Source organism: Chroicocephalus ridibundus, chromosome 3 (assembly GCF_963924245.1).
Source record: "Chroicocephalus ridibundus chromosome 3, bChrRid1.1, whole genome shotgun sequence".
NCBI classification, from domain to species: Eukaryota; Metazoa; Chordata; class Aves; order Charadriiformes; family Laridae; genus Chroicocephalus; species Chroicocephalus ridibundus.
Window position 1 is genome coordinate 86,618,786 of NC_086286.1, and position 25,082 is coordinate 86,643,867.

At 41.5% G+C, this 25,082-nt stretch overlaps 1 protein-coding gene across 10 annotated transcripts in view; it reads left to right on the top strand.

Moving 5' to 3' along the window:
- The first annotated feature begins 270 nt into the window (after nucleotides 1-270).
- EPHA7 (EPH receptor A7) overlaps nucleotides 271-25,082 on the top strand; it is a 217,069-nt gene continuing 192,257 nt past the window's right edge. For 8 of the 10 annotated variants that reach the window (XM_063329951.1, XM_063329954.1, XM_063329947.1 and 5 more), the window contains exons 1-3: nucleotides 1,455-1,805; nucleotides 6,171-6,235; nucleotides 10,718-11,387. In XM_063329951.1, the coding sequence (XP_063186021.1) occupies nucleotides 1,709-1,805; nucleotides 6,171-6,235; nucleotides 10,718-11,387 (832 nt within the window). In that variant the 5' untranslated portion in view covers nucleotides 1,455-1,708. Of the gene's footprint in view, nucleotides 400-1,454; nucleotides 1,806-6,170; nucleotides 6,236-10,717; nucleotides 11,388-20,640; nucleotides 21,451-25,082 lie in introns of those variants that run through there. The other 2 variants (XM_063329957.1, XM_063329956.1) reach the window with 2 other exon arrangements.

A 25,082-nucleotide genomic window follows, 5' to 3' on the forward strand; every position in this document is an offset into this window, starting at 1 on the left:
CATAATCTTGCCACCGAATTGGCAATTACACCCCCTGCGCTTCGCTGTCTTCGCCTGCTTACGAGACAATAATCACTTTATTCCGTTTACATCGCGGTTCTCTCCTCCGGAAGGGACGCGGCGACGCACTTTTAAACAGAGCTGGACAAAACCCGCGCCGCGCCGCCGCGGCATCAGCCGCGGGAAGGTGCGCAGGGCAGAGTTAGAGGCAGGGGCCGGGCAGGAGCTGCGCAGGGGGACGCGGAGCGGGATGCGCGGAGCCGGGGTCGGGGAGCGGGGCCGCCGCCTGCCGCCGCGGGGGCTGCGCCGTCCCGGCCCCGCCGCGGCCGGGGAGAGGAGCGCTGCCACCGAGGCCGGCGGGGACACCGTGCCGGTCGCGCCGCCCTCGCTCGAGGAAGGGTAAGTTTTTGTGCCGCTCTGCCGTTTCCCTCGCTGAAGGGGCTGGCGGGGGGGGGGGGGCGGGGAGGTTCAAGGAAGGGAAAGCGGCGGGGTGGGGGCATAACTGGATCTCCGGGAAAAGCACTCCCGGGCTCCTAGCGACAAAAGAGATTTGGCAAGTTCCTCTCTTCCTCGTTGTTTTTTGGGTTTGTTTTTGTTTTTTTTTTTTCTTCCCTTTTTTTTTTTTTTTCCTTCTCTTTTTCCTCCTATTTAAGTTGTCTCATTGTTAGCAGATTACCCTCGCTTCAGGTTACACCCGGCAGAGAGGGGGGATGAAGCAACGGCCCCTTCCCCCTCAAAATAAGTTCTAAATTGTCATTAACCCGTCCTTCCTATTTGGGGGAAATGGGAGACGGAAAACCCGAATAAGACAAAGGGAAGGGAGCCCAGGCAATGCCAGCCCCGCGGAACTTGACTTTTGGCAGAGGGCTGTCCCGGGGCACCGTCCCGCAGCTCCTGCCAAAGTTTCCCTTTCGGTGGCAGCAGCCCAGGTACGCGCTCGGCCCGGCACCGCCGGGCACCGCGCCGGGAGCAGCGCCGGGACCCGTCGGCGGTGACTCCGACGGGTTGGGGCCGGGCCCCGACCGGGGACCCCCTCTGGCTCCCTGCCCCGGCAGAACGGATGGAGCACTGGGGACCGTCCGACCGCTCCGCTCTCTCAGAAGGCGAGCCAACCGGCCGCCTCAAGGCGGGCGGGCGGGCAGCCCCCGGGTGCCGGCCGGTCCCGGTCCCGGCTCAGCCCCTCCGTCCCGCTGCCGTCGCCCCGCTCGCAGCCCACGGCTCCCCAGCACCGGCGGCAACCCGACACCGCCGCACGCCGATTGGGCGGCACCGCCGACCCCGCCCCCCAGGCCGCGACGAATCAGACGCGGGGCTCCGCCCGCCGGCCGCCGAGAGTGGCTGCTGTTTGGCCGGCTAGCGCCGTCAATCAGGTTGAAGGACGGGCCGGCCCGCTGCTGCGGTCCCGCCCCCTCGCCCTAATTGATATTATCGGAGCGCGGCGCGGGCGGCCGGGCTGCAGTCGGGGCTGGCGGGCGGCCGGCCCGGTGCGGGAGCCGGGAAGCGGCGCGGAGGAGGAGGCGGAGGAGAAAGAAGAAGAAGAAGGAGGAGGAGGAGAAAAAAAAGGCAGCCGGGAGGGAGCGAGCGAGCGCCGAGCCAGAGACTAGCAGAGCAAAATTCTCCACCGTCCTCTAGCACCCACCAAGCGGCGGCAGCGGCAGTGTCTAGAAATATATAGCTAGAAAATATAAAATCACCCCGCTCCTGCACCATGGTTTTCCAAAGTAGGCTCCCTTCTTGGATTATTTTGTGCTCCGTCTGGCTGTTTCGCTTTGCACGCACGGGGGAGGCACAGGCTGCGAAAGAAGGTAAGGTGATGCGGAAAGCAAAAGTTTGGGCTTATTTATTGCTTTTGCACACGAAGTCTTGTGTGGTAGCTTAGCGGAGGACCTGCCAGCCACTGCGAGCTGCTTGCCAGCCCCCCCCTTAAAAAAAAAAAAAAAAAAAAAAGACACGTTTTTGAGTTGAGGTGGGAGGGAGGCAAGAGCAAGGCGTTCACTGGGGGGGGAGGGAAGGGTGTGTGCATGTGTGAGAGACTGGGACAACTGCCTCTGCTCTCAGGAATGAGGTTTGCGAGGCATTTACACGTGATGAAAAAGGCATGGGGCTGGGGAGACAGCCCCCGGCCCGGGGATGCTTGCGGGGGAGCCTCACTCTCCGGTAGCAGCCTTGATCCTCCCGACGAGGTGCGGGGGAGGGCGGGTTACCTCGCTGCTCCCGGGGCGGGGGTTGCCGGGGCTGGGGGGGAGAGTTTCAGGGCTCGGGACGTTTCGGGGGAAGCACGGCACGGCGCGGGGCTGAGGCTGCGGGGCAGCTCCGCGCCCCTGCTTGCCCACCGGGGGCCTGCAGCGCTCCGGCCCCGCGGGGCCGTGCACAGACCGTGGGAAGGAGCATCGGGGTGCAGTTTTACACCTCCCGGCCATGCAGGCTGGGCATGCATTTAGAAGGTCCATGCATTCTGGCGTCGTGTCTCTGCAACGCGTGTGCTCTCCCCCGGCATCGCCGGCGAGAGGGAGAGGTTTAGGGATGGATGTTTTACACGAGCTGCGTATCACAGCGGGGCTTCCCGATTCCCATCAATCCAACACTGGTATCTATGTAGGGCGAACCCCGGACATTTGTTTCCCCGGCGCACTGAGAGAAAACAGGCAGTTTTCTATGAGAGACTGATGGAGGAGTATAAAATCAATTCACAAAGTCCATCTGGAAATCTCTTTTCTGAGGTCCAGAAAATCTGAAATGCTTTAAAGGAGCGCCCTGCTCGCGTTTGACAGCCAAAGGCGAAGGTCCGTCTCCATCTTCGCGGGGTGGGGGGGAGACACACGACAGGGAAGGGGGGGTCAGGGGCTTTTTCGGTGTCTCCGCATATGTATGCGTTTGGGGGTTTCCCTCCCCCCCTCAGCTGGATATGTCAATATTTTTTCATCAAACCGTTGGCATGCAGCAATATACCATTTCGAGCTTGTAACTGGAGCTTAAAAAAAAAAATCCCTCAATTAAAATGTCCTCTGCCCTTAAGAGAAGGCGGTGATGGCGAGGTTAGAGAGGGAAAGAGGAGAATAGCTTTTCCTTAGCAGCATTTCGAAAGTTTATTTGGAAGGGCTGTAAAGCACAGAGACCCCCAGACAGGGCCACTAACGCGTGGCCGTGGGGTGCGGAGCGGAGCGGAGAAGAGGGAGGCAGGCAGGGAGGCAGGCAGGGTGCGGGCTGGCTGCCCCGCTCTGCCCTGCAGATTGCGCGGCGATTGGAGCTACGCCGGGTGCCTCCCGGCGGTAGTCTGCCTCGTGTTTGTGTGCGTAATACTTGTATAGATGTGTGTGTATATATATATGCATCTATACATGTAAGTGTGTGCGTATAATGCGTGTATATTTTGGGGAAAATCAAACTAGCCAAAGGAGGGTCAGGAGGGGGCGAGCGGCAGACGGGGATTGATAGCGGCTACCTGCTGCAAGCGCAGAAAACTCCCGCGGAAGAAAGACTGAGGGAGGAAAAAGAAAACAACCCAAAAGTAACTTTGCAGCTTCCCCCCCAGCCCCCGGCCTCGCCGAAGGGCCGGTGGCGGCAGCAGCCCCGCGTGGTTTCCCACCGCTCCCCGCTGGGTACGGAAGAGGGTTGGGGGGCGGCTGAAAAGTTTTCCGAGTTTCCTTTCTGTAGCTTAATAAAAGCCGCGGTGAGATGCTGGAGCGGAGCGGGGCAGGGTCCGCCTGGCTCCCCAAGCGAGGGGGTGACCGCCTTACCTGCGGAGCGCTCTGCCAGCGCCGCGCCCGGGACCCTCCGGACGAGCGCAGAGGCGGGGGACGCCGCGGACCGCTCCCCCGGGCGGGGGGATGTCCCATCCCTCCGCCCCGTGGCTGCGAGCCCTCGGGGAGACTTCCCGGGGCGGCCGTCCCGGGCGCTGCCCCCCGCAAACCGGCGCCTCGGGGTGGGGTGAGAGGGGTGTGTGTGGAGGGGGCGACCGCTAGGCCGCCAAATCCGCTCCTCAGCGCGGAGGCGCAGCGCCCGGTGGGGGGGCGCTGCCCGGCTGCGGCTCCCCGCGGAGGCGAGAGGCCGCTGCTCTCCGCCTGCGCGGTGCCCCGCGGAGCCCCTTCCCCGCCCCCGCGCTTCGCCCCGCCGGTTTTACGCCTCCTTTCTCTCTCTTGTCCCGCCGCGCTGCCGAGGGGGGCCCCCGAGCCGCGTCTCCCCGTAGCGCGGAGCGCTGCGCCCCCGCGGAGCCACGGCACCATCCCCGCCCCGTATCGTATCCCGGCGCTGAACAACCTGGGCTGGGAGCAGCGCACCAGCCGCCGGAATAGCTGCTCCCCGGTAACTTTCGGTGCCCCAGGGAAACGCCACGTTTCCTTCTCGAGGGGTGTTTGCAGAGCCAGGGGTTTGTTTATGTTTATGTTTACTTGTTTGCTTGTTGTCTTTTCTTTCTGGGATGAGCCCGCCGGTTACTATGTGATGGCGAATTGATGCCAAACAAAACGTATCATGAATTGCAGTCATGGGACATCGTGCTGGTGCCGAAAAGGTTAAATTTTTTGTGGTACCTTTTTTTTTTTTCCAGGGCCACTATAAATGTTCTTGTTTGACAAACCACCACATACACCACCTGGTTTTCTATAGAAAGTGTTACAAAGTAAAGCCCCTTGAATCCAAGCGTAATGAAATACGCAGGTAATCTTTCTAGAGAGAGACTATCAAACTTCTTTAATGAAGAAGTATCAAAACTCTTTAATAAGTAGTAGCTTTATTACTGAAATACAGGCCTGGAAGCCACCGTTTTGTATTCAGATATTACTGTATGAACCTTTAAATAACTTTTTTCAGTCATCTCATCTTTCTAGCAATTCACTGAAATTTTGTTTAAAATTCTACTAGGAGAAAGGGCCAAAGCCAGAATTATAACTTTTCCAAAAGACCCGTCAAAAGTTGCTTCAGGTTACAGCCTTAAATCATACAATGAAATATCAGTACTTAAATGCTGTGTAGAAATTTATAAATAGCTTCATAGCTAAAAATATACTGAATAGTTTTAAATTAGAAATGTTATTTTTTATTTAATCAAATAGACGTATGAAGTTAAATGTGCAGCTCTGAAGAAGGAATCTTCAAAGTGTACCAAACCTAGATATATGGTTGATCACTCTACAGCTTTGACTGTTGCAACGAAGGTATTACAGCAAATTGTTTAACTTTTTTTTTTTTTTTTTTTTTTGGGCATCACAGATTAGCACATGTACCATTTGAAAGTCTTAGAGAAACTTACACTAATATGTTAAGAAAGAAGCTTATAGCTATAATGGAAATATAAGACATATATAGAAATATATGTTTGGAAGTAACAGCACATCAGTAATATAAACTTCAATATGTACTGTGAAATATGTAAGAGTTGGTTTATTAGGCTGTGATTAACCAGTTTTAGAGACGGGTTTATATTTAGCTGAAAATAATTGCAGTGCTACGAGAACCGATGTCTTTTTGTTTAGAAGTGTCACTGGGGTATAATGACATGAAGATTTCAGTAAGCCATTACCATAAAGTGAATTAGTCTGATTTTGTGTATGTAGTATTTTGTGTATGCAAAGTGTGAAGTAATTGCAGAGTCTTATTTTCTGTATGCCTGGGTGTCATTTATTTATAGAATTACTGCTTTATCACCTGAGGGATGTATTTTTTTCTTTTAAACTGAAAAAGACCATTGGCTTTGCAGTGCAACTCCCAGTAAGGTATAGAATGGTCCTGTGTAAATTGGTTTGGAAAAGTGTTGAAATGTTGTGTTATTTGTTTGTTTTAGGCTCATTGTAATAACCAGCATATGGGAAACGTCCGTCTTATGACAAAGGAGATGAAGGGAGCATGTATCTTAATGACTGATTAGTAACACTTTAGAGCACAAAGAAAAACAATACATTTTGATTTAAGCAATGAAATTGTTAAGATGAATGTCTTATCTCCTTATATGTGTATGGTACATAATCATTTAATGATCTATTTACAAGTAAATGCAGATAATTGTGGTTGCAGATTTTTTTTTTTTAATAACGTGAAGAAAAAAATATTAATTTGTACAAAAAATGCATTCTTTTTACAACTTTTTTTTTTTTCCAGACTTTGTGCTTTGGTTTTATATTCCCACTTACTATATTTAACAAACAGTGGAAATTCTCTTTTTTTTTCTTTTTTAGTAATATTGCTGGACTCTAAAGCACAACAGACAGAGTTGGAATGGATTTCCTCTCCTCCCAATGGGGTAAGTACTCCAGGCAAAAATTAAGTTCCTGAAGATGAGCAGTTATTTTACCAAAGGAATTGAAAGACTTGCTTTAAACTCGCTCCCCCTCATATTTCTCTCAGTAATAGTACCAAGTGTTTATGGCTTTTTCAGTTTTAGAATGGAAAGAAGCGTACTTCAGGTTACAGTGTACAAATGCACAAGCTAATTAAAAGGAAGAGTGTCTTCAGAAACTCACCTAAATGTTTTCAGTAGCTTTATGTTTTGTAGCGTAATCTTTTGTGCTGTGCCAGAAAGGTCTGTATATTTATAACACGGTATTTTAAATCACTTTTTCCTTCTTCCTTTAGAAACAGCAGATTTACTTCTGTGTGGAAACTTTCTAAAAATATGTTTTTCATTTTCTGTATAATGGGTGATCATAAATTTGTTTACGATGTTTTCTTTGTAATTGAATAGCACAGATTGAAGTGCTCTAAAATAAAAACATTTATACTGCAGATGTGTTTGAAATGACATTCCAAACTTGAAACATCCCCAAGTCTCGAGGAGCTTGATATCTGGAACTAGGCACCAATTATGTGGTTATGGCCACCTCCAGCTTGCTTACAAATTAATCTCATGGTACTCCATGAAATGTACCATTGTAAAGTACATCATTATAAAAAATGAGAAGTTTAGAAACATTGTTGTTATTGTCTTATTTATTATATACGTAAAGTTGAGAAATGCTGCTTTCAGTCTGAATTAAAAGAAGTGATATAAAAACCCTTGTTGCTCAAGACTTGAGGGAGAACATTTTCAGAAAGATATAATGGGTATGTTGTCCTACCTTGTCTCAGTCCTACCTTAACTCAGTTGGACGAATCATAAATTATATGGACAGTTCTTACTCATGGAAGCAGTCTTGCTGAATCTACTGCGGCTCCTTGCATGAACAAGGACTTCGGGGATCAGGCCCTTAATCTTCAGCACATTAAGAAATCTGGAGCCAGAAGAGCGTGAAGTGTGAGTGGGGATATAAAAGTGTAACAAATCCTTTAAATAAGAAGAATGAAAATCTGAAAGTGTCTTTCTTTAAAAGCCAGATCGTAAAATCAATACAAGCATAAACTGGAAATGAATCTGAGGCCTTCAGAAAGAATGTAATGCGAGCTCAGTGCGCATGGTGGCTAATAACCTCGGCATTAGCGTTTTGCACTGATTGAAGCCTTTACCAGAGGTGTTTGAAAGATTAGCTTGGTGGCAATTATATTAGGCTAACCTGTAGATAATGAAAGACATGTCAACACACGTTACACATGTCAGCATACCGAAAGATGAAAGTAGAGTCAAATTCAACAAATAGTAAAAAGCGACTTTCAGAGGTAGAAGCCAATTTCAATCAGGAGTTTGAAGTGAATCAAAACTAATGACTGGATTTGTGTGCATAATAATGTTCAGAAATAGTTGCCTGTATATTAGCATAAAAGTACCATTTAAATAATGTAATTTTGAAAATAAGTGTTTTTCTAGTTTTAATCACTGAATTTTCTACTATGCAATAAAGACTTCATGGGAATAAACACAGAAAATCTTCTTCTTGAGAGAAACTACTGCATCATCACAGTATGGAATATATCAGCCAGACACTTGTTAAATGCCTCATTCAACTGCAAATGTTACATCTAACAATGATCTCAAACGTTGTTAAGATAACTAAGAAGTTAAAATACCATATATTGAAACCAATAGAACAGGACACATTCAAATAGAATTGCATGTATATCACCATATGCTGCAGCAGGACAAAGAAAAGTTGAATTTTCTTGCTGTAAAAGCTATCATGGAATTGATCGCTTTAAAAAGAGTTTAAAGGGGTGTGACCTCAAAAGGCACAGGTGAAAACATATCCTGAAGTACTGATGTATTTTTTTTCCCCACAGAGAAGCAGGTACACCTCCAATGGACTACTTGAAATAATAGCTCTGTGATTACAGAATTGAATCATAAATCATATTTCCTTTATTTTTTAAGAAAGTCTTATTCCATGGCTTCGGAAAAATATGGAAAGACAGACTTCAGTGTTTAAAGCTAGGGATAACATAAAGTAGGACTTCTTACCTGAATTTATTGTTTTGTATTGTTTTCCTTGACTGTAGCCTCATATACTGGGCTTCTGACTCCAAGAAGGCTCATTTGTGTTGTATTACAAAAAGTTGTTTGATTTTGTTAAATGTATTTTGTTTGTTTGGTTGGTTGGTTGGTTTTCTGATTTGCTTTCTGGGTTGTTGTGGGTTTTTTTTTTGAGGTGGGTGTTTGTTTTGGTGGAGCAGTCCACATCAAAACCCGAGGAGTCAGATTGTTTTGTGTGGTGCATTAGAGTTACTTTCACTTCAAAGATATGATATATTGTCTAACTGGAATATCTCCTTGCAGAGTCTGGCTTGGTGTTTTGAGGGAGGATTGTTTTCACAAGATAAAAAAGAAAATGAACAAAAAAACCCAAGCCATCCCAAAAAAACCAAAACCAAACATCACTACCTGATGTGAAACAGAGAATGTAAAAATCAGTAAAATTTTAGGTTTCCTGCCTTTTTTGTCATCTTTGTGTTTGGGGGTGTGTGTGTGTGTGGTTGTGTTTTCTTTTCTTTTTTTTTTTTTTTTTTTTTTTGTTTGTTATGTGGGGTTTGGTTTTGGTGTTTTTTTTCAATGTGTCAGAGCCAAAAGTCTCAGTCCAGGGTCCCTGTTTTTTCTTTTCCTTTTTTTTGGTAGTAGTTCTTATAGAGGGGAAAAAAAATCTTATTCATTCAGATCTAATAAACCTATTATGAAGATAGACTTTCTTCTGTTCTGGGATTAATACATTTCCATGTGCAATCAGTTCAGTTAACTCCATGAGCATTTAATAACATATTTCAATATTTTAATACCATAGGCATATATAATACCATACACACCATGTCTATATTAACTGTAGGTCTTTGAAGTGTACTTTGATATTTACAACTTCTGTGCATTTCAGCATCTGCAGCCGTGATATATTTTGTGGTGATAACTTCCAGCATCAGTTCAGCCACATCTGCTTTTTCTTGGAGCAGTAGACCAACATTAAAATGATCTCATTTGCTGTCAAATAGGCTTGCAAAGGACTGTATACTGCACGGCTCCTGCTCCGGGAAACCAATGCCTTCCACGCTTGGTTACGGGTGTAAGGAATGTCAGTGGGTGCTCCATCCTGCAGAGGTGCCGAGTACCCTAGTCCCACAAAGCACTTAAGCACATGCTTACCATTAAGCTCATAAGTACTGTCATTGATCTTAAGCGTGAGCTTAAGTGCATTATTGACACAGGGCCAGAGGGCTAAGTGCCATACGGGGAAGTCATGGTTGCCTATATCATCAGATGAGGATAGCTCAAAAAAACCCAACCCTAATTTATTACAGCTGCGGTTTCTGCAGTGAATTAAACGTTACAAGAGATGTGAAAAAAGGTGGGAGACAGATATTGTTTTGGTTACACCTGGGGAGATCCGCCTGGCTGATTTCAGTGGAAGGTTTGCCATTGCCCGGGAGGTGCAAATTCCCACGCCACCTGGGGCTGTTAAAAGGCTGCGGGGCTGTTACAGGCTTACCAGTTTGTTACATAGTTGGTACCCTAAAGAGGTAACAACAACAAAAATCAGGCTTTGAACCAGTGAACTTTCAGTCATGTGGGTTGTTCTTAATTATGTATGTAATCTCACGGTTCATTTGAACTCCCAGCTAAATGAAGTTTGCTCCCTTTGGCATGGATGCAGCCACTGAACAAAATGTGAGGTGAGGAGCTCCTGCTTACCTTCTTTTGGTTTGTAAGTAGAACAGGAGCTGGACTGAACAAAAAGAGGACAATCAAAATGTTTCCTTGCTTTCAAATTTTTATTTCTGTCTGTTTTCTCTCGCCCTCTCTCTCTCTATGCCACTTTCATCATATAGGAGTGAAAATTATCCTGAAAATCTTTTCAGGACCTGGTCCCATACCTTCTGTACAACTGCAAGTTCCGCTGGAAGTGTTATGTACACAAGTTTTATGTACTGTAACACTAGGCAATTCCAGTTTCTAAGACTTCACTGATTTTAGGTTTCTCTGGAAGTGAAACTGCCTCCCTCCTTTTGGTGCTTGCTTACCCAAAACTGTCATGACCTTAATGAAATGCAGGAGAAGCCAGTGTGTGATCAGAACTTGGTACGTCGAACAGCCTTCTCTGAAGCTTCCACTTTACAACTGTGCTCGTGATATAACAATGATTTTTATAAGTTATTTATGTGTCGGAAAGACACGGAAGGAGAGAGACCCTACAGCTGTGTTAATGTGTATTTTCCTCGTTTGGGTGCTTAAGAGTATTTTAACAATAATCTACTTTTTATGTAGCCATACTGTTAAAAAGGAGGGAGACTTGAGTTGTGTGAAGCCTTTTAAAATACACAGTAGTTACATTTGGTGGTATAGCTTTGTATTACTAACTGTTTGTTATTGTTTTAGTGGGAAGAAATTAGTGGACTGGATGAAAACTACACTCCTATACGAACATACCAGGTATGCCAGGTGATGGAATCAAACCAAAACAACTGGCTTCGGACTAACTGGATTGCAAAAAGCAATGCACAAAGGATTTTTGTAGAACTGAAATTCACTCTGAGGGATTGTAACAGTCTTCCTGGAGTTCTGGGGACTTGTAAAGAAACTTTTAACTTGTATTATTATGAAACAGACTACGACACTGGCAGGAATATCCGAGAAAATCAATATGTAAAAATAGACACTATTGCAGCAGATGAAAGTTTTACCCAGGGTGATCTTGGGGAGAGAAAAATGAAACTTAACACAGAGGTGAGAGAAATTGGACCTTTGTCCAAAAAAGGATTCTATCTTGCGTTTCAGGATGTAGGGGCCTGCATTGCTTTGGTCTCTGTCAAAGTCTACTACAAGAAGTGCTGGTCCATCATTGAGAACTTAGCTATTTTTCCTGACACAGTGACTGGCTCAGAGTTTTCCTCTTTAGTTGAAGTACGAGGAACTTGTGTCAGCAGTGCAGAGGAGGAGGCAGAGAACTCGCCGAAGATGCACTGCAGCGCGGAGGGAGAATGGTTAGTGCCTATTGGAAAATGTATCTGCAAAGCAGGATACCAGCAAAAAGGAGACACGTGTGAACGTAAGTAAACATACAACTTGCTATGATATGTATGTTATAGTAATGTTCTACCAGCTTATTTTTATTATTTTTTTTTTTGCAAGAGAAATATGTCATCAGTCTGCTTTTAAAGTTTTTGGATCCTCAATCTGTAAACTTCGCACCGGCTAATCCAAAGCAGTCAGCTCTTCTGGATATGGAAATCAGCCATTGCGTACTGCATTTTAAAAGTTAATCAATCAATTTTAAAGTTGTATGAAGTAAAACTATAGATTCAGGGTTAGCATCTTAGACCGCTTAAGGTTATGTTCCTTGTACCTCTTGCTGAGCAAGTCATACCTATCACAGAACATTGTATTAATAGTATCAGATATGAGTAGTTAAATAACTTGTTTTTTCACATTGTCTGTGATAGAATTATAAGGAAACTAAAACTGAGGAAGAATGAGGTGTGGCTAGTAATGGTAAGAATACACACACAATGAAAACTGAGTTAGAGTTTTGTGTCTGAAGTGTGTACAAATTCAGACACAAGAGTATCATTTTAGATCTTTCAAACAGAATATCAGCTTTCCGGAGTAAAGTATGTTTTCCTTTCTACAATATCTTTTTTGCATAAAACTAACTCTGAACTTTTGTCTTGCTGTGGGATCATAGTGATTAGTTTAAAATACGAGCAAGTCAGAGACTACTGAGGTGTACTTTCTAATTCAGACTGATTCAGTTACCCATATTCTTGGAGTAATACTTAGCATTGCCGTCACTGGGGCTACTTGCTCAAGACATTTCTGCTTAGCGTGAGAAAGGATGTTTCATTGCCTTTGCTTACAGTAAAATCAAAAGAATAGGCAGTTTGTTTGAAGACAGGTATTTTCATGCACACTTAGCACAAAATCTATCATTTCCATCATAACGCAAGGAGTTATATATCATCACATTTTTATTGTAAGATAGGCAGACATTTGTGGATGAGAAATGCTGTAAGTCAAAAACTGGGAAAAACCCCCACAAATCTGTGAAGAGGAGAAACCTACGGAATCTCAAAACCAAAGCGAGCAGCAGTCAGTGAGTCTGAGACGTCTGTGTGAGGACTTCAAAGTCCCCTATAAAGGATTACAAGCACCCTAAAAAAAAAAGTCTATCTCATTATTAATAATTTGTCCTCGGAAAAAAAACACGATTGCGTTCTTGATGAGGTTTTATGAGGAAATTTGGTACAAGGTGAAGTGCGGGGAGTTGATCTGAGGCCTTTGTAGCCTTGCACAAATCTTTCATTGTTCTGTTGGGAAGGGATGGGGGCTTATACGCTACGGAGGGTGATCTCATTAGAAGTAATCATAATGTGAAAACCTGCCCCCACGAAACCACTCAGTAGACTGTATTAAAGCTCTGTTAAAAATATTAAGTGCTGTGTCCCATAGCAGCCTGCAACTGACATTTTTTGGAGCAACTGACTTTTTTCCTCTTCTTAGTTAACTTGCTCTCAATTACAGACCTAGTCATGGTTGATGTAATTAATATACTAATTTTATTTGACTTTCAATAAAGGAGAGAAAGTATCCAAAAAAAGAAAGCAGTGTATGTTGGGAAGTGGGCGGGGGACAGGAGTAGAGTGAGCGGGGAGGGGAGGTGAATAGAGAAGAAACTGGTGTTTGGTAACTGGAATTCAAGTAACCTGTTTATTAAACAGGCTTCTTAATTTCTAACCGCGCTGATGTTGACAAAAGAATTAAATGATAACTTGTACTTGAGTATAGTAGCGTGCTCATTTGCAAGAACACTTCCCATTTTTGGCTTGCTTCCAAAGCAATCGCTAAGAGAATACGCCGCTCTGGAAACAGTCCAGAGGATCATTTATGGTATTTTTCCTCTTTTCTTTCAGTGATCCTGTTAAGAGTTTCAAAACAAACTCTGGCTCCATATTGAGGCAAGTTAATGTATTTGAGAGGGAAAAGGTGGGAGGCAGGCGCTCGCCGAACGTGGAGTTGGCAGCTCCGAGTCAGAACAATCTGGGTGACTGTGGTGCGCAATAGTAATTGCTGTCTGTGATACTTGTTAGCTGTGTCTGTGCTCGAGGATGTTATTAGGTATGATCAACTATGTAGTGACCGATAATACAGCTGGCACACTGATACCGCGTCTGTTTTTTGTGACAGATATTGAGAGAAACTTATCTGAACATTGACACTAATGCAACTGGCTATCTGTTACTGTCAAGCTGTGTAACAGATCAAGCAGAAGCAAGTTGGCGTGTGCTTCCTTAACCCAGAGCTTTTATAGCCCTGTCTGAGGGCTCACTTCTGCAACTACTTTGTACCTGGCATGCTGCGTGACTTCTTTGGGACTACTCATGGCAGAAAGCATTGTGCTCTGTCAGGATGGGCAGAAGTCTGTGATTCCTCTCTCACACTCGCTATAGCTCAGCTGAATTAACTTAACACAATAGGAAGGGCTTTTAAAGATACAGAATAATACCTTATCTGGCTGCGTTGTAGCAAAGGTAGGAGTAGATGGCCACATTGTAGTTCCAAATAGCTCTTCAGCCTGTAGCTCAGTGGGGATTTTCATTTGTGTTACGCTAGCTTGATTGGCTGGCTGTGATTGAAGAATGTGTTCCTTTTGCATACAGCTTCTCTCCTGTGTGTGAAATTTATTGAGTTCAGATACTAAAACAATTGAATTTTGATTTATATACAACTCTGCCCTGGATGTGTTGCCAGAAGATTTTTTTTTTTATTTTATTTTTTTTTGTTGCATGAGTATAAGTAACTGGTAATGCTGGGGAGGATAAGGAAGAAAACAATCATGAGCGGTGAAACACATAACCTGGAAAATGAGCTCCCATGTGTTCCTTCTTCAGTGCTCTCGATCTTTTGAGCTGAATTAATCTTTTTTTTTTGGATGTACACTGATTACTTCTCACTTATAGATGTGCCAAGGAGTCTGTGCCACCTCAGTGATCTATCCTGATAACACACATATGTAAGAAAGCCAAATTCCAGAGAGCTCACAGTCGTCATTTAAAGCAAAATCTTAAAGCTGGGTGAAACAACCATGAGAAAACTAGATGAGCCTCTGAACTTTGAATTGCAGATTCTTTTGCTTATGTGCAAGGACGCTATCTCCTTGGTCTTATGTCATCTGGTGTGTGGCACTAGGAAGGATTGTCTTGAAAGGTACCAAGCAAGGTACCAGAAAGGTACTTTGAAATATTAATTTCTTCCAACATCATGTATTTCATCTGTTCTGGCAACAGAAAAACCCAACCAGAAAAAAACAATACAATTCTCACTAACTGTAGTGGACTCCCGATAGGTCTAACTTCGATTTTTTTCTCACAGTGGAGTCCACTTGATGTGTCATGCATGTAAGGATCACACTGCGATCAGTGATTGGTATTTGAAGGAGAAAATAATTATTTGAGAACTTCTAGTGTAATGTATTTTCCATCTGTTTCATGTTAGTTGGGGGTGGGGTGTGAGAGAAATAAATTTATTCAATTGGAGCAGCAGAGTGATATTTCAGAAGGTAGGAAGCATCTCTTAATATGACTGAACTGAGAAATTACATAGACGATTTGGCACCAAGTCCAAAAATTCAGAATTCTAGGGAAAGCCAAATGGGTGCATTTTACTGTTAAACATTTTATAATACCATATGCATTAACAGTTGTTTTATTGGCCCCAAAATGGGGAGGGGATTATAGCTATTTGTACATTTTGTCTTGGTGAAGTAAAAAGGGAGATACAGGCTTTTCTTTCCAAACTTTGTCATGTGCTTTACCCTGTGCCAGACTGCAAGCTGCATCTGTTCCTTCTTTTTTTCATCTTGGGACAAACTTTTATCTCTTGACTTTGAGAAATATTACTTGATAACAGGTCCAGAAACCAAATTTGCCTTATGCTTGGCATGTTTGCAGTAAAGTATGTGTGGTTTTGCTTTTTCCTTCGTTTTGTTTTTTGTTTTTGGGTTGTTTTTGTTTTGTTTTTTTAAATATTACTCCACCTAGGAGCTGATGTGCTACAAGTTTACTAGGAAAGGGCAATGGATAAGGGGGGAATGTAAATAAGCTGTCATTAAAAAAAATATTACCGTGCTTCTAAAAAGTCCAAGTTGCGCATATTGTGAATTGTGTGTAGAGTTTAGCCCAGGTAGTGTGTCCCAGAAGCTGTGGGTGACCTGCAGCTTGAGTGACCTATGTTGACATTCTTGCGTTTTCAACTTGAAAATGTTTTGCTTTGTGGAGAAGGGGCAAAATGGTAGAAAACTTTCTCAACGGCATTTGTATCATCAAGATTCTAAATGTTTTGGTTTTTGAAGAAGAGTTACCTTTCTTTTATTTGCCTCCAAAATTACTCTAGGGAAGAGAATGTAATTATTCTCAGCAAATTGAACAAGAACAGAGAATGGCAGTCTTGCCATTTTCTCTGAAGCCACTTTCTCTGAAGTTCAACAGGAGAGTGTCTGCCTCCTTCGCTTTTTATCACCTAACATATTAAATAATTTTTCTTTCCCTTTTTAAAGAAATGTCAGTGTGATCTGGTATCAGGTCCCAGATACAGCTGCACAGGAGCTATTTGATTAAAATGAAAATCATGTAAGTGCCTTTCCAATGGATCCTAGCAAGGTTCAGAAAAATATACTAGTTACTTTTAAGGAGAAAGTAAGACCTTCTAGCTAGATGGTCAAGAATACTGAAGGTGTTTCTACTATGAAATGCAGAGCTGTGATTTCTGTTTCCAGCCCCCTTTGGAATTTCTAGAAAGTTAAGTGTCTTAGATTTCTCTCGCCCTGGAGTCTTCTGACTGCCCTTTTTGTCAGGGAGATGTGGTGGCAAGATACATTTTCTTGCTATATCTTTCTTTCAGAACAGTCTAAAGAGGATGATTTTCACAAATTTGTCAGTCTCCCTAAGTCATTCTCGTTTCTTTGATCTACTTTGTTCATGTCTTTCAGCCTTTTGGATGTGTCAACACAGAGAAAAGAAGGGGAGAGGAGCTCTATCTACTGTTAAACGTATCTCTTTGAGGAGTTATTTCCAAGTTAAATTATACAAAATGGCTTGTGATCTCAGTGGTTGGGGCTAGCCATCACCTGAAGAAACTAGTGCCTTCATGCTTCGTAACGTTTGTTCCAAATCTCCTCTGGGTTGCCTTCTGGCCCTAAGATACAATTATTTTTTGTAGCATCCCTTTGCCTGAAGTGTCTGAATTAGTTTGATTAGTATGATTCTAGACCATCATAGTTTTGGTGATACAACAGCCTCTCTCAAGTGTGGCATGAAGATATAAAGTGATGCTAAGTTGAAATGATCGAGAACCACATGGTGGAGACAGTCAAAACTGGCTAGTTCTCATTCACGATGCCCTCAGAGTGGTTCCTAAATTAATTAACTGCAGAGCTACTCACTGGTTTAGTTTCCAAGGTTTTCTCCAGAAGAGCCGTGAGGAGTGAATTAGCACATGCAGGTGGGCAATCAGAAGCCCAGATGCTAGAACTGAAATTGTTGGATAAAGTAACTGAATGTAGAGCTCTTTCTCTTCTCCAACCTCTCTTCTTTCCCCTGCACTGCTCCTCTTCCCAGATTCTGTTGTCTCCAGGAATTAATTTTATTTTTGTGTTTTGCTAGGCTTTTGCTGAATACCAGGTTTTTTAAAGTAAATTCACTGTACTTTTTTTTTTGTTGTTGTTGTCAGATTCACTGCTGTGCACAGATTTTGAAAACAAAACAAAGCCAGTAATGAAATCTAACAGAATCTTAGTAATTTCTCCTTTAGTTACAGAGGAAGCACTAAAGCTGTCTTTTTACGGATCTGGGATGCCACTGCTGAATTAGCTACAGTTGCTCAACAGCTGGGCTGTTAACTCCTTAGCCATAAAGTCTATCTTCTTTTTGTTCTAAATGAAACTTTAGTTGGTATTTGGAAATGGAATCTCGTGGTGTCAAGTCTGTTGCCCAAAACCATACATCTTGCTTCTGAAACAAACTTTTCTGCCGAGAAATCTTTAGTGAAAGGTGCAATAGACATGCAACAATTCTGTTGTCATTTTCTAAGTATAAAAGATTTTTGTAGACAAAAAGCAACTGGCTTGCTTGGAAATTCTTTCCCCCCCGCCCCCCCCCCCCCAGGGTTTCTGTTAACTTCTGAGAATTAAGCCACTAAAAATTAATTTAAATATTTTTATTCTGAGTACAAATGGGAGAAGTGACACACATAATTCTTGTTAGGGGAATCTCAAGTGCACATGCATTCCATTAAATATGACTGTTAGCTTTTTAAGAACAAAACAAAACAAAAACCCAAATATCCAACCAGAAAACAAGGTTCTGGGAACTGAAAAAAGGAGAGGTAGGTTACAGAAAACTGAAAGCAGAGACCATTTAGTGGTCTGATCACAGAAAAGAGAGAAACATGTAAATAATTGTTTAATTAGTCTACTTTATGTATCTGTAAGACATCTATTCTATGGATGGTGAAATGCTGGTCAAAGTTGTTCAAACAAACTGTGCGGTTCAAAGTAGAAATTGTTCTCTGAAAACAGAGCCTTAGGCAAAGGAGTGGAGTGGAGCTTCTTATTCGAGAAACGGGACAAACATACAGAGAGATCCATGTTTGGTACTGAAGTTGAAAGAAGATAAAAATTATGTGAACAAAATGCTTGCTTAACTAGATTAGCTTTTGACATTTGCTGCATCCCAAACTTCCTCTGTTATGAAAATATTTGCCCTTTCTCGCCCCAACAGTTTGTATATATTAAGCGGTATTAGATCTTTAAGAATATCTGTCTGATTTCACTTGGGAAACTTAGGTTTTCAGTTAGTATCATGCTTATTACCACTTGAACTACAGTGTGAAAATTAATTGTTCCTTCTTGACTTCTCACCGTTAAATCTCGGTGTTTTCCCTGTACTGTGCAAGCTCGGTCTGCAATACTAATTTAGTTATTAAAAACAATAAGCTGTACACAGCTTGTGGATTAACACTTTTTAAATTGAAAACAAGTAAAACATTTTCAAATTAATATCTGCAAAGACAAAATCGATCCTTCAAAGTGTACTTGATGCATACACTTTGTTTATGTTATGATTGTGTTGTTTGTCCCTCCCTTCCCCTGCAAAATATTATAAATACCAAGTTAAGAATAAACTGATTTGTATGGGGTCTCCTTAAAAGAATTAGAAAAGTATGTTCAGGGAGTTTATTAAAAGCCAAACATTGTTCACATGACAGGAAAAATATGTAGATGTTTTCTACTGTAAGCCTTTATAGAATGTTGTGGCATCAAGCAGAAAAAAAAACAAACCAAACCAAAACAGTTTCACAGTTTCCCCATTTAATTCAGCATTACCCATCTTTACTTTCATAAAAAGCAACCTCTCTTTACAGGATGGTGTATCTAATTTCTTCTATAGCCTTACGTTATTGAGATAACAATATATTTAAGCAAATATATTTAAGACATTTTTTTGAACAGCATTCACCTTACTTAGAGAAGCTTCTATCCCTGTGCACTTCCTATTCTTTCTGTTGCCTGTATCTGTCACAGTGAGTTCTCTTGTCCCTAATATTAATGAAAAATATGTTTTATATGTGAAAGTGAAGAGTATCCTAGCTAACAGTTCACAGCAGAAACCTTTTCTGTGGGAATCTAACATTTAATTTCTTGTTCTCAGACATACCAGCAGTATGTCCAGTGCCTCTGGTGAAGCAGCATTCTTGTGTGCTTTTCCATTTGTGACTGTTTCTGACTTCATCAAGTCTCCCTATTAAAAACAACATGCCAACGCACTGGAGAGTGACTGTTTAGTATTTAATTTAACACTTTTTTCCTTACTTCTATTTTTCTCCATTAAGAAGAGATTTTTCCTTTTAGGAAAAATTGTCTTTTAGAAGCTATCTGCATTTTAGGCAATTTGGCTTAATATTAAGCTAAGTTATAATTCAAAGTAGCAAAGGCAACCAAGTATAAAACTTGCGTGAGATAAGAACTGGGCTCAATTATTGTGCTGCTGGAGTCCTGATCCTGTCAATGCACGTACCTGTATAGCTTTATTCAGCTGGGTGGCCCCGCTGCCTGTCCTAAGGAGGATAAAGTTGCTCACATCTGTAAGAAACATTAGGGGTTTTTACCCAAGGTAAATTGATACTTTTTAACTTCTTAATTTTTATGGTTTGGATTAGTTACATGTGACTCTTGGCAAGACATGGCTCTCCTGCAATAATAATATCAATCTTTTTTCTAATAAAAGTCTAATTAACTGTAATTATTAGTATTTTCTGACACCTGATATACCTCAAATGTGGGTGATTGATGGATAAAAAGGAAGTACATGATTAAGAAATATAATTACTGTTATTATTTTGTGATGTATTTAATACACATAAATGTGAAGATATTATTTCTTGCTGTAATTCTGAAGTAAGTTAAGGGTTCAATTTTGAGAAGCTGGTGCAAGTCTAGAGCCTTGGCTTGCTATCTGGCTGCTGGTTTTTTTTTTGTTTTGTTTTGAACAAAAAAAATTCTGATAGTATGTATTACCATAAATAAACATGCTGTAGGAAGCATAAAAAAGGGGCTCATACTTTTCAGTACACAGGTTATGACTGTTTTAAGGAAGTAATGCCTAACACAGAAAACTGTCTGTAGGACTGCAGGCAGAGGCATCATCCCTAGGACTTAATGGCAAGAATTTTGTTAACTCAGTGAGGGTAACATCATGTGTTAATATTTTCCTGCTGAGGAAAGTGCTAAAGTTTTAAGTAACTGTTGGCGTATACGTAAACCTAAAACTCTTAAGTTGATGAAATGTATTTAAATGCATGCTTGATTAGATGTGTTTTTCTGAATTGTAGGCATTGTGCTGGTATAAACGTGTACAGAGAAGTGATATAAATGGAACTCAAAAACTCTACTGATGGTACATGAGATGTATAATCTCTAGCATAATTAGTGGCTATAACTTGTTATTGTTCTTCACTTGCATTTAGTGAATGTGAAATATCACCCAGCCTGGATGACTGGTGTTCATTTTTCCAGTAGATTGAACACAGAGGATTGAACTAGGGTGGCCCTTGAAAGCAATACTTGGAGATCTTCTTGCAGGTGACTGATACAGTGGCCTTATGTAGCCATATGCATATGACCTGCTGTACATTCCCTTCACCTTACTGGATATGTCCTCATGGTGTAATTAAATTGCAATTGTCCCCTGATGCTTGATAGAGCTTATTTTCCTCAATTGACCATGTATATGCTTTTGTTCTACTCATAGGTGTGCGTATTTCTCTGTAGAAGTTTAACCCCCTCTGTAGGAGAGGGACAGGATGCCAGAGTTCTCCATCCATTTCTGATGGACTATCGAGGAAAAACTCAGTTGTCCGGAGCTTGGATTAATGACCTGATCCACTCCACCTGAAAAGTTAGTACTGCCTGTGGCCTCCAACCATCCAAATCCCTCAGTTTGTCAGCTTCCTAGCTAGTCTTCATTTATAAGTAGTAAACATAGTATTCTTTGAACTTCCTGAATGTACCATTTTTTCTTTACATAAGACTATTATATGCGTAGATTTTGAGAACAAATGATACATTTCATGAATGTCTATGTGGTTTCTAGTTGAATCAATCCATTTGTGTCTACAGAGGGACATAGTTGGTGTTGAGAAACTCATTAAATCTCTAATTCAAAATCTTGGACCCATTGCTTAGCTACCATGAAAATGCTTGAAGAATGTTGGCAATTGAGATTCTGTAAGTAAAGTTTATTGTATTCCTAAAAGTTTGGCAGTTTATGTGCCAAACAGCTCAGCTCTGTTGGTGCTGGAACAATTTACGTGTTCAAAAAGTTGTCTGTGGAACATGGTCTGAGTGGGCAACATGTGGCTGTGATCATGGATCATATCTACATGATGTCATTCAACTCAAGTTTTCCAGACTTAGGTCAATTATTTTTCTTGCTGAGGAGAATTTGAACTCGGATCTCTTGCTTCAAATAGGGCATGCCTATTAACCAACATTCAGTCACTGTTAGAAGATTTTATTCGCCCCTGCTGAAACTTGCTCTTCCCATAGTCTAGCAGTTAGAACCATTTATATGGAGCAATGAGTTCCAGTTTTTTAGGTTCTGAACTCTGTTTTATATATATATATATATATATATATATATGTAAACACACACACATATATACACACACACACATATATAAAAATATAAAAAAGACACACATATACAAAATATAGAACATTTAATCTTAGATGTTTAAGCTCTCATATTTCAAAATGTTAGCATATTTTTGCCTTGATTGATTTATTTGCACAATATATATGTATGCATATATTTCTGAAGTGAATGATGGAACTGGGGAAAATGCTCTACTGATTTTTCTTTTGTTTATAAAGGTGATTTGTTTGTATGTCAAAGCAAATGGAGACATATTGATCTTTTTTCTTGTTTCTGTTAGACCGTATAGTTTTGTTTGGAGTCTTAAAATACCAAATAAGAAAATGTAATTAGAAAGAAAAAGATTGCATGAGACAGATTATTTTTTTTAAGATCATCTTCGGTATTTCTATTTTAATTGTTGCAGAGAGTTAATTTTGGAATGTGATTGGAATCCTATTGAAGAGAAGGTATTCTTACTTGATTTCGTTGTGTTGGATCAGGCCCATGATATGGTCTCTTAGCTGAAATCAAACATTGATCTCATGTTTCAAAATGTCAATATATTTTTTCTTGGTCAATTTATTTGCACAGTAAATAAATTAGATAACTCTCCATTTCATTTTTGTCCAATTTATTGAGAAGTTTTTTTCTATACCAGTAGCTCTTCACTAAAAATTAACATTTGTTATTTTCGTTCTTGAGTATACTATAATTATGACCTTGTTTTTTGCTGATTATGTAAGGACAATATGTTTATACAGATAAGTGGAAAACTTTCAAAATGTGGTCAGCTTTATTGACACTAACTAGGAAAAAAAGTATTGATAAAGTCCCCTCAAATGATACCTAAAGGAAACAGACACTGTTTTAACTGTTAGCAAATCCCAAGGCTCCACGTTGTTACCTAATTATCTCACCTATGGAAGTCTCAGCCAGATTTAATCTGCAGCATGCTGCTGGGAAGTGTGAAAGTATCAAATGCTTAAAATCATAAGCAGGACTGAAAATCATGTCCCCCAGTGCAGATTGAATAGGATATTCAATCTGTGATCTGTGACTGTCTCTGCTGTTCACCTTCACTTATCATTAGTTGCATATCACTTAATTTTCTGATTAAAAGGGGCGATTCTTTGGCTTTGCAATGTGTATGCTTGTCTGTCTGCTTTAGTTTGTCAGTTGAAATAAGTCTCTATTTGGCCTATTATTAAAAAAGTCTTCTCCGTGGAACTGCTAGTGAATAATTCCAGTAAACAAGGGAGAGAAATAACATCATCTTAAAACACACTTTTTCTTTTTCCTGGGTGAGTGCGACAGGGGAGGAGACAATGACATGCCTACTTTCATCTTTTATCTTAAAGATTTTCTGTCATATGTAGAGCTACACAGTCACTGTATTGTGTATTACCGTTGTAAAAATCATTTTTCCAGGAACATAAGATTCAAAATTGCATGACAGAAGTAGAGGTGAGTGGTTTTTAGAAAATAAAGCAAATGTTGATGGTATAAACAATGTGCAATCTTTAAATGAGGAATTTTATTTCTCCCTTTAATATAAGGGCTAAATAAAAATACAATCCCTGTTCTCACAGAACAAACCCCATTTTTTAAATTCCACCATTAAAAGACATTTTGTGTATTTAAGCAGTGACAAGGGTATTCATTATTAATTAACATTCAGGAGATAACTGACTGTCAGTTGCCAGTCAAAGTGGAGCTTGGAAGAATGTTGACATTGATTGACGGATGCGTTCTGGGACTATGCACAAACAGGCTGCTCAGGTCATCTGAACACAGATCAGCTCCACGTACACAAAAAGATCTTTTGCTTGGGCTGTCCTTCTTTCTAAAGGGATGATGTCCTTCCGTGTATCCTAGATTCACTTGATTTGTAAGTTTAAACCTTAGCTTTCTAGCATCATGGTCGTCAGTGAAGAAGAGTCTAGTTTGGTCTGGTAAATATGGGTAACCTCGTCACGCTGTTTCTAGCTGTGGGTGTCTGAGGTGCTTACGCACTCGGGTTGAAACAGCATTTTTTGGATGCTGCTTTATAAAGTGCTATATGTACTTACATAATGGATATATACTAATGTAATTTCTTCTTTAGGAGGAAGAAAATCCCCCAACTCTAATTTATATTACATTGAAATGTAGAGATGGAAGAGGGTTTTCAATTGTGCGATCCCTACAATCTCTTCAGAAGTGGGTTTTAAATCTCTGCAGTTACACCAGTTGTCCCCAGTTCCCTGAGTCAGTAAGACCCAACTTGTGGCACCCTCAAACCTCCTTTTCAAGGAGGATATAAAAAGCCCTTTGTTTGTTGCATACAAATTGCACTTGCGCTAGGCTGTGTTGCCCCATGAGGACAGTGGCTCTGCTCCTCCTGCTTCTTGTGGTGGACACCTGGTTGTACAACCATGGCTGTAGTTGGCTAAAGAAACACAGTGTGGTAGTTTATGAACAGTATAGCCCATATGGAGAGATGGTACTTCCCTGTATAGATGAACAGCCTGGTCACCTTCAGCAGATGATAAGCACCTGCTTCACAGGTACTTATTTGTCATAATTTTTATTCATTTTAATTTTCTGAGTGTGCTTACAACTGTATCATGGTTGACTTGGATTTGTTAACTAAAAGAGATGGAGGGCTGTTTGTTAAGGTGGTGGAAAACAATATCTTCTGACTGGAGCCTTTTTCCTGTGATTATCCATGGGGGAAAAACTCCTGTGCTATATTACACATCTCTGTAGGTTAACAAATGGATCTGTCTTGTCCTCTTTAAAATCCCCATAGCTATCTGCTTTGGGAGACACTACAGTTCCACCCAGTCCAGATGGAATTAGCGTGCTGCTGGGGATCCTTTGCCAATCTCTATCTCTGATAGCAGTTTCTGAAGCATATTGGGGAAATCTGTTGAGAGCTGTCATCATTTCATACTTACGTGCCAGTTCTCCCTCTCCTTGTTCCTTCCAAGTACCTGCAACTGGGGGTCCTTAACGCTTCCTTTGGGGCTGCCAGGACGTGCGGAAGAGGCAGAGCTTCCTACTTTTACCCAGTGGAAAAGGGGACCACAAACTTTTTTGTTGCATAACTGCTTATTTTCCCTTGGGTAAAATCTTGCTTGCTTTATCCATAAAAAATAAAATAAAAAAAAAAAAAAATTAGTCCCTTGGGACTACTTGTGAGAGTAAGAAAAACAGGAATTGGCCCCATGTCGTAACCATCTGTTATTAACACAAAGAGCAAGGGCCCAGTCTTGCAGCGCTTGCTAAAAGCAGTTTGTTTAATAGGAGTTACTACAAATACGAAAAATGTGTGTTTTCCTCATTACTGTGGCAATATTCCCTACCAATAGTGTAAAAAAAGAAAAAAAAAAAGGCATCATGAGTCTTGGTGTACAATCGCACAATTGCGTTATTTTATATTGTGGTAGGCTGTATGCAATAAACATCTCATTCCAAGAAATACATGTATTGCTGTATTTTCAAAAATCACTTCAGCTACTTTCACGCATATGTTTTCATCGTTCATCTTTTCGTTTTATGGCTGAATTATG